Here is an 8,955-nt window from a genome sequence, read left to right as displayed (position 1 = left end):
CAAAGAAAATTTTAAAAATATATTTATGTTATGTAGTCTTATTTTATATTCTTTAAATAATATAATACAATTTTATACATTATTTTTTTTAGAATTGAAAAATACATATAATATCTTATCCGCGCGTAGCGCGGTTAAAAAATCTAGTACTCTTTTAGAGGTGAAACCTCAGTGCCAATCATTATCCCAAGTATTTCTCAAAAAAGAACTTAAATATGCTATTTAAAATAGTGAAGGATTATCAACGAAAAATATAAACTTGTAAAATAAAAAGCAGATTTAATTAAAATATTTAAAAGTATGCCATCCAATCTCACATTTACAATCTCGACCAAATCAAGTCAAAGACGTGTGTATATATAATGGCATTAAAGTTGACTACTCCAACATAAGTATATCAGTAGACCGAATATTATACAAAATTACAAATAGATACAACCATTTTCTTAACAAACATTTTTTTTACAAAAGCACTTAATAACAAACATATTACACAAACACAGTCAGACGATTAAACCTCGTTTTATTGAACTGACTTAGATGAATTGCATATGAAGGAATAAATCTTAGCGGGCCATGCCGCCTTGGAAGACTGGAGCACCCATCGCCACGCCTTGGTTCTGCTGCCTCTGTATGTTCCCAGCCCATCCTAAATTACCAAATTAACTTTTAACGAATGCGAATATATATATAACTGAGATTAGCACAAATAAATTAATGACAACCCAAAAAAGGAAAACAGATATAAAAGAAACCAATACCAAGATCCATATTGAAACCACGGTTTTTGAGTTCACGGTATTGTTGGGTAAGAGCACAGAGCTCGCAGAAGAAATGTTTAAGGCAGTCTCCACAATCATCGCCTCCAATATTGTATTGAGCTCTCATCTTTCCACGATAGAAACACGAGTATATACATCCACAACCCGTGAAACAACTTATCAACGTGTATAGTGCTCCAGCCGTACCGCACGCTGAAATTTCCAAAACAAAATTTTATTTATCGCTATTGCTTGCTGCGATATATATAATAGATATATATATATATATATATATATATATATATATATATATATATATATTGTTAGATGGTTTAAGACTTAAGTAACTAAACTTACTGGTTGATCCTTGATCTACAATCTCAGCGACTTGGCCAAATGTAATACATGGACACCAACATGTGATACAACCTGTTTTCATTCATTTTTGCAAGACTAATAATAAGTTTTCTTGGTCACTTTTCCATAAATAGAGGATCAGATGATAAAGAAAAGAAAAGATATTAATATAAACTGTAGATTGATGATAAGTATTAACATTAATTATTTCTTATCTTTTATATGTATAATTATATATGTGAAAAGCTGTAGAAATTAATAAATAAATATGGAGTTATTTAATTACAATTTTTGCAGTCGGAGAAGCAATCACAGAATCCTGTGGACCATTCTCCTTCAGCTTGAGGCTTAGCATGAAGGTGTTGAGCTTCCATCGGAGTATATATTTTAAACAGAACAATATGTTTAAGGTGTGTTTGATCAGAAACTAACAATGCTTGTATTTATAAGAACATTAATCTCTTAACTCGGCAGAGCCTCTATTATTTTTGACCAAAAATTAACAAGTTACTTATCTTTGAATTAGTGCCTACCGCCGTTATTTAATATTAATTTCCTTGACTTTTACTTTTCTTTTGAGGAATATTTTATTTTCAATCGGCGACGATGACCCATTTGTAACTGTGTTTTCATTAACTTTCAAGAGGGAAAAATAGATGTATGACTGATTCCCAAAACATATTTTAGAACAATATGTTTAAGTCTAAATGAAACCAAACCACTTAAACCAAATCCTTAAAGAAGTAAAAACCAAAATGTTCAACCCCCTATTCTTGGACGTTAAAGTGTCTGACCTCTAAAAACCAAAATGTTCACCCCCAGTTGGCGTTGATAAAATATATATACAACTCCTTTGTAGACATATAAAATAAAGCAATTAAGAGTGAAATTACCGTCGTCTCAATTCATTTTATTGCCTACAAAGGAGTTGTATATATATTTTATCAACGCCAACTGGGTCCAGGAAAAAGGTGGGATGTAAACAAATGAACTCTGACATCAAATAAAACAAGTTATTGGAATATTTGAAGTAGACGATTTATTTTTGACAACAGTAGACGAGTCAGTCTCACATTTAGACCAGCTCCAATGGTAAAGACATGATTAACCCCGGTCTTTTAATTGGAGTTTTTAGCTTCGGATAAAAGATGATTTTTAGTTTTTCTTAGATTTTAACTAAGAAAAGATAAGAATCGTCTCTTAAATAAGAAATATAAGAATCGTCTCTTAGCCGAAAAGTGTAAAAAAAAAACAAAAAGCAAAAAATGTCAAATCATAAATTACAAACCCCGGCTAAGAGACTGGGGTTAATCATGCCCTAAGTTATATAGGGGGTTTTAACAATTAAAGAAAATGAAAAACAATTAAAATTGGAAAGAGAAACGAAGAAAAGTCATGTTTTGATATTTTTTTTTACACTTTTCGGCTAAGAGACGACTCTTATATCTTTTATTTAAGTGATAGTTCTTAACTTTTCTTAGTTAAAATCTAAGAAAAACTAAGAATCGTCTCTTAGCCAAATCTAATAACCCCAGTTAAGAGACAAGGGTTAATTATGGTCTTAGTGAAAGATTTTTAAGCACTAATTCTAAATTCTAAAGGACATATGTCACTTAGCTAAGCTTTTAATTGGTTTTGCAAAATTAAAACATAATCAAATTATTATAATAGTATTATTATTTTTGTTTTAAAAACTGGTAGAGTATATACATGGACGGTCCTGGGCACAGCGGACTGAAACACCGGCTTAGGGCCCCCAAATTTTTTAAAAAAATTTACATAAAAAAGGGCCCCTAAATTTGTAAAAAAAATTTTTTTTTATAAAACCCTTACTAAATTGTTTTAGGCCTCCAGCATCTCAGGGACGCCCCTATTTATATAGGTATAAGTATTTCTAGGGTCCATAATTTTTATGGAATCCCATAAACAAAGATTCTTAAAGATTTTTAAAATCTCATTTTAAAATTTTTTTATCTATGGGATTCCACAAAAATTGTGAACCCTACAAATAGTTATACATGTATAATATAATATATATATATATATATATATATATAATACATAGTTTAAGAGCTCTAATGAGAAGAAACACTATTGGAGATGGTCTAAGTGATAATGTTGCTCTTACAATCTCGACCAAACCAAGTCAAATACGTATGTGTATATAATATGATGAAAGTTGACTTGTCCAAATGTCATATCTTTGACCGAATATTACACAAATATGTAATCACTTTCATTTCATAATTCACAAGCATATTACAGAAACACACAGAGGACTAAACCTCGTTTATTATAAAACCGAATAAATTACATTAAAGAATTAGTCTTAACGGTTCATGCCACCTTGAAAGACAGGAGCACCCATCGCGGCCCCTTGGTTCTGCTGCCTCTGTACGTTCCCCGCCCATCCTAAAATACCAAACAAAAATTTTAAGCAATGCGAATATATATTTTGAGATTACAAAAAATATGCATAAGAGAAATCAATATACCAAGATCCATATTGAAACCGCGGTTCTTGAGTTCACGGTATTGTTGGGTCAGAGCACAGAGCTCGCAGAAGAAATGTTTTAGGCAGTCTCCACAATCACTGCCTTCGATATTGTATTGAGCTCTCATCTTTCCACGATAGAAACACGAGTAGATACATGCGCAACCCGTTACTGCGTTTATTAACGCGTATAGTGCTCCAGCCGTGCCACACGCTGAGATTTTCAAAACCACAATTTATTTATCCCTGTCGCTTGCTGCCTTTCTTTATATATGACAATATTATGTATATTTCTCTTGTTATATGGTTTAAGACTTAAGTAGTTAAACTTACTGGTTGATCCTTGATCTACAATCTCAGCGACTTGGCCAAATGTAATACATGGACACCAGCATGTGATACAACCTGTTGATTCATTTTTGCTAGATTAGTAATAATTAAGTTCTGTTGGTCATTTTTCAATTAACAAAGTATCAGGTGCTAAACTGTAGATTGTTAACAACCATAACATTTTAAAAAAAAAACTGGCCTGATAACAACCATAACATTATCTATTTATTATCTTTTTATATGTATATATAAGTGAAAAGCTAGAAAATTTAATAAATAAAACCGGAGTTATTTTATTACAGTTTTTGCAGTCGGAGAAGCAATCACAGAAACCGGTAGACCATTCTCCTTCAGCTTGAGGTTTGCCATGAAGGTGTTCAGCTTCCATCGCGACAGAGAGAGAGAGAGAGAGAAGAAACTATTTTTTAAAACAGAAGAATATGTTTAAGGTCTTTGATCAGAAACGAATGATGCTTGTATTTATAAGAAGTTAAGAACATTAAGGTCCATTATCTTTTAACTCGGCAGAACCTCTATTATTTTTGGCCAAAAAATTAAGGAAGCTTCTTAGTCTTTGAGTTTCCTTGAAAGTACCCACCGCCATTACTTAATACTTCCTCTTTTTCGTATTAAATGTCACGGAGATTAAAAAATTATACAATAAACTAATATATCTTTCCATGTCACTTTAACATTTTTCACACATATTAATAAAATGATTGAAATGTATTATAGTTTTTATTAATTACATATATTCAACAAATAGTATTTGAGATAAATAAAATTATTTATAAAATCGATGCATTTGTAATTAATTTTAAGCTGAAAGTTGCATTGAAATTCTAAAATGACACTATTTTTGCAACAAGAAAAAAATTGTTAAAATGACACTTAATATGAAACAAAAGGAGTACTTGATTAATTAAATAAAAATGTTTTAAATAAAAATTTATTGGTTAATCAAAAGAGTAAAAACTAAATTTAATGTATAAAGTTGCATTGGAATTGTAAAATGGCATTTATTTTGAAAAAAAAAATTTAAATGATACTTATTACTCCACCAATCCTTTTGCAAATTAGTAAACTACTGTTCTAACAAGACAAAATATATATGATATAAATTATTAAAATTTCGAACTATAGACTACTGTATTATATATTGAAGTTTACTGGTCGATGTATTATTCAGATGGTCCATAAATTCAGAAAACATTCATTCTGTCCTAAATGATCTTCTTTTTATCGCCAAAGTTACACCAATTTGTGTCTTGTTAAATTTTGCAATGACCAATATACTTTCTGAAACTTTTTTTTTTGGGTGTAAATGTTAAGAGACTTTCTGAAACTTAATGCAATGACAATAATTAAATAGATTCATTCAGTATTTCTACCAAGAAATAAAACTATTTAACTACAAATATTTTTCCTTAATTAGTAGTATTCATTTTATTACAAATAAATGCATGAAGAATTGTTAAATAAAACCTTTATATATCCACAGTTATACACACACATGACACACATGACACATACTATATAAACTTTTATAAAATCCGTACAAACACAAGAGTGAAAGGAGAAAAAAAAACACAAACCGAATAACCACATTTATTTTGAAGACATCAATATCATGAAAAAAAAATTCAGAGAGGAAAACAAAATATAAAAGTTCTGCAAATACAATTCATCTCCTCATGCCGCCCTCCACAACCGGGGCACCCATTGCAACGCCGGCATTGTGACGTGCAACGTTTCCGTCCCACCCTAACAAGTTAGTTGTTTATATTAAAACAGACTGATTTTGGTTCAACAAAGCGAAATAGTAGCATATAAGTTATTATATAGTGAAGCTTTGGTTAAAGATTGATAAACAAAATAAAATAATACCGAGGGGTACATCAAAACCGCGCTTGGTGAGCTCGCGATAGGTTTGAGTTAAGGCACAAAGTTCACAGAAGAAATGTTTGAGATAATCTCCACATTCGCTACCCTTAAGGTTGTATTGTTTTCTCATTTTAGTTCGGTATTTGCACGAGATGCATGCACTTCCAAAGACTGTATACATCGATAGCATGTACAGCGCACCAGTCGCACAGCATGCTGAAATTTATTTTATGTTAAATAAACTGATTTTTGTTTTTGATTACTAAAAAAAAACAAAAGACGATTGCGGTTTTGTCGATAAGATTAGAAACTTACAAGAGGAACCTTGGTCTACAATCTCTGCGATTCGGCCAACGGTAATGCAAGGACACCAACATGTCAAACAACCTGCAACAATTAATCCTAAATTCGATTATTATTTTCAGAAGATAATCAATTTTCTCAAAATGATAGATTTGTAATCTAAAATTGTGATAAACATATGTATACAGTATAATAACTTATAAATCTATATAAGATACTATATATGGATCGTGTATATATATTGTGCTGGATTTTAAGTATGCAATTATTTACAGGATTTCATATTTATTGAAAATTGGAAAGAATAGTTTACAGCTGGAGCAATCCGAGCAGCAACCGCAGAAACCGGTGGACCATTCACCGTCAGCTTGAGGTTTGCCTTTTACTTCCATCACTCTACCCATCGCTCTATCGTTCTGTTACTTCTTCGCTCTGTTATTGTATGATGCCTAAGGCTAGTAGTGATGATATTTATAGGTTGATTTTTTTTTCTCATCAAATACGGGGTTGATATTTTTTTCATTTCTACGAAAACAAAGTGGTAAGAATACAAAAGGGTGCATACACATCGCCTTCTCTATGTGACTACGTCTGAAGCTTCTCCACATGATAAAACTATATTTTAAAGTTTTAATTTTAATCACTCTTTCAAATCTTAGACAATCTTCAATGCATGAAAATCTCTCACATGGATTCTAAACAATTAATATAACACTAAATAATATTAGGTTATATTTTATTTAAATAAGAGAAATTGTTAGAAATACTACAAGTTAAGTACCACTTTCCAAAAAACCACCAATTAAAAAATATACTAACATTTGGGTTTAGACTTTATTTTTTTTAATAAATATTTAGGGTGTAGTATTAAGGGTTTGGAGTTGGGCTTATAAATGTTTTATAAATATTTTTTAAAAAATTAAGAAAATTTCATGTTTACCACTTTCATTGTACCATTATTCATCTTTACCACCACTAAAAGGATATTTTGAAAAATATCTTTTTCATTAAGTGGAAAAAAGACTTTTATACTCTTGTTCTCTATATATATAGAATAAATAATTATTTAAATAAATAAAAAATAAAAAATGACTATATTCGCGATTACTCTCAATTTTTAATCCAATACAATATTTTTTATGTTTTCGAATTATACTTTTTCAAATTCAAACTTTTTTATAAAAAAAAAAAATTCATCTTTTTTTCAAAATTCCTTTTTGAAAATCAAAAATTATGTTTGAAACTATTATTTAATTGTTTATATTTTAAGTATTTATTTATATATTTATTATAATCCTATATTTCACATTCTAAAAACTATATTCCACCCCTCAATTCTAAACCCAAAATTTACATTAGTTAACCATGTGGGTATAAATATCTTTTGTTCTTCACTAAAATGAGAATACAAATGGTTAGTGCAAACATGAAAAGTGGTACTATGAATGTAGTATTTGTGACAATTTTCCAAAAAAAATAGCATAGTGTTATTTTATCACAAATTTAGGGTATTTGTTAAAATAGTCATTCATTAATGGTAAATTTGAAAAATGACATCAAATGGTAGAACTAAAATTGTGAAATTTCCAATAAAAATATTTTTAGATATGTGACTTTAAATTAATACTATTGTAATTTCCGCGGCTTTCGGATTCATCGTTAATAGTCCTAAGTTTTGGAGTTATGTACGCAAAAAAAAAACTTGTTAGTTTGAGAAAAAATCAGTTTATGTAACTTCAAGATATATATACATACTAAACTATGGTGTCTCAATTTGATCTACAATATTTTGTGGATTATTATATGTATAGTTAACATATGTAAATTTTTATTATATGTATGTGAAATTAAGTGTTTCGTCCATATGAATATAATAATTTTACGAATACTTACATTATAAATACATAGATCATCATCATAATTAATTATTTTTTTATGTTTTTAATAATTTCTATGTTCTCCAACTGTTTTTTTCCTTTTCCGTTTTATTTCTGTAATTATGAAAATAATCACATATCAAACATGCAATAAAATATAGTAAAATAGTAAACCTTTGTCTTTTAACCCTCATTACCTCTTCAAATAAATTTCCTAAACCACCAATATGTATAAAACTACAAAAACTTCAAAAACTTAAAATCCAAAATAAAAAAGTAAGTGAAATAAATAAAAATAAAAAATAAAGGTTAAGATAACTTAGAAAAAAACTTAAAAGAGATCAAAATTGAGATAATAATACTATTTCTTTTGTTTATAATCAGAAAATTTATATCACAGACTTATCTTACTATTCAATTTATTTTTTATAAAAGAAAAATAGGTTATGTTAATCATCAGATAATATCAAACACCATTAGGTAATATCAAACAAAACATTGTTATCATATGTATTCCTTCTTTTTCCTGACAATTTTTATTTTCTTTTTCTTTTTATAATTTTTATTATAATTAATTCATGAACAACTAAATAATAAATAAATATAATAATTTATTAAGAATATCAAAGACATTAACCGCTTTATCTTTTAACGTAAGAACTAAAATACAAAAAATCACTTCACAAATAATATTATAGATTGATGTGTATTTATATACCATATTTATGTATATGTAGAGAGATTTACATATGTTATATAGAAATTCTAATAGTTTAATGGAGTATATATGTGAATAAATACTTTATTATATTTTAATTAGTTAGGTATATATATCAAAAATGTATTATTATAAAAAAGAAACATTTTTATAGGGAAGATGAATAATAATGCTTTAGAGAATTTGCTTTCCAAAACCATGAAATTAAATAAAAAAATTAGATTTGACTGT

General features: G+C 28.6%; 3 protein-coding genes across 3 annotated transcripts; all 3 read right to left on the bottom strand.

The window, feature by feature from the left end:
• Positions 1–262: 262 nt before the first annotated feature.
• Positions 263–1,597, bottom strand: LOC111212799 (protein PLANT CADMIUM RESISTANCE 2-like). The gene is made up of 4 exons (XM_022714397.2): positions 1,405–1,597; positions 1,119–1,190; positions 762–974; positions 263–649 (listed from the first exon to the last, which is right to left on the bottom strand). The coding sequence occupies exons 1-4, from the start codon at positions 1,490–1,492 to the stop codon at positions 567–569; spliced, it is 456 nt and encodes a 151-aa protein (XP_022570118.2). The 5' UTR covers positions 1,493–1,597; the 3' UTR covers positions 263–566.
• Positions 1,598–3,332: 1,735 nt separating this feature from the next.
• Positions 3,333–4,483, bottom strand: LOC106454481 (protein PLANT CADMIUM RESISTANCE 2). Its single transcript, XM_013896602.3, has 4 exons — positions 4,243–4,483; positions 3,946–4,017; positions 3,614–3,826; positions 3,333–3,530 (listed from the first exon to the last, which is right to left on the bottom strand). Exons 1-4 carry the CDS (start codon positions 4,328–4,330, stop codon positions 3,448–3,450), a joined length of 456 nt encoding a protein of 151 aa, XP_013752056.1. The 5' UTR covers positions 4,331–4,483; the 3' UTR covers positions 3,333–3,447.
• Positions 4,484–5,413: 930 nt separating this feature from the next.
• LOC106367051 (protein PLANT CADMIUM RESISTANCE 2-like) lies at positions 5,414–6,680 on the bottom strand. Its single transcript, XM_013806740.3, has 4 exons — positions 6,443–6,680; positions 6,142–6,213; positions 5,830–6,042; positions 5,414–5,706 (listed from the first exon to the last, which is right to left on the bottom strand). Exons 1-4 carry the CDS (start codon positions 6,531–6,533, stop codon positions 5,627–5,629), a joined length of 456 nt encoding a protein of 151 aa, XP_013662194.1. The 5' UTR covers positions 6,534–6,680; the 3' UTR covers positions 5,414–5,626.
• Between the last annotated feature and the right edge of the window lie 2,275 nt (positions 6,681–8,955).

Source organism: Brassica napus, chromosome A9, assembly GCF_020379485.1.
Source record: "Brassica napus cultivar Da-Ae chromosome A9, Da-Ae, whole genome shotgun sequence".
NCBI lineage: Eukaryota > Viridiplantae > Streptophyta > Magnoliopsida > Brassicales > Brassicaceae > Brassica > Brassica napus.
Note: the sequence above shows the minus strand (reverse complement) of the source record. Positions and strands in the feature narration are given on the sequence as shown.

Coding starts and splice junctions, on each gene's coding strand:
- LOC106367051 (XM_013806740.3), bottom strand. CDS start 6,533: ATGGGTAGAGTGATGGAAGTAAAAGGCAAACCTCAAGCTGACGGTGAA. Junction 6,043..6,141: donor TGTAGACCAAGGTTCCTCTT/GTAAGTTTCTAA, acceptor AATAAATTTCAG/CATGCTGTGCGACTGGTGCG. Junction 5,707..5,829: donor CGGTTTTGATGTACCCCTCG/GTATTATTTTAT, acceptor CTAACTTGTTAG/GGTGGGACGGAAACGTTGCA.
- LOC111212799 (XM_022714397.2), bottom strand. CDS start 1,492: ATGGAAGCTCAACACCTTCATGCTAAGCCTCAAGCTGAAGGAGAATGG. Junction 1,191..1,404: donor CTTCTCCGACTGCAAAAATT/GTAATTAAATAA, acceptor GAATGAAAACAG/GTTGTATCACATGTTGGTGT. Junction 975..1,118: donor TGTAGATCAAGGATCAACCA/GTAAGTTTAGTT, acceptor TGGAAATTTCAG/CGTGCGGTACGGCTGGAGCA.
- LOC106454481 (XM_013896602.3), bottom strand. CDS start 4,330: ATGGAAGCTGAACACCTTCATGGCAAACCTCAAGCTGAAGGAGAATGG. Junction 4,018..4,242: donor CTTCTCCGACTGCAAAAACT/GTAATAAAATAA, acceptor ATGAATCAACAG/GTTGTATCACATGCTGGTGT. Junction 3,827..3,945: donor TGTAGATCAAGGATCAACCA/GTAAGTTTAACT, acceptor TGAAAATCTCAG/CGTGTGGCACGGCTGGAGCA.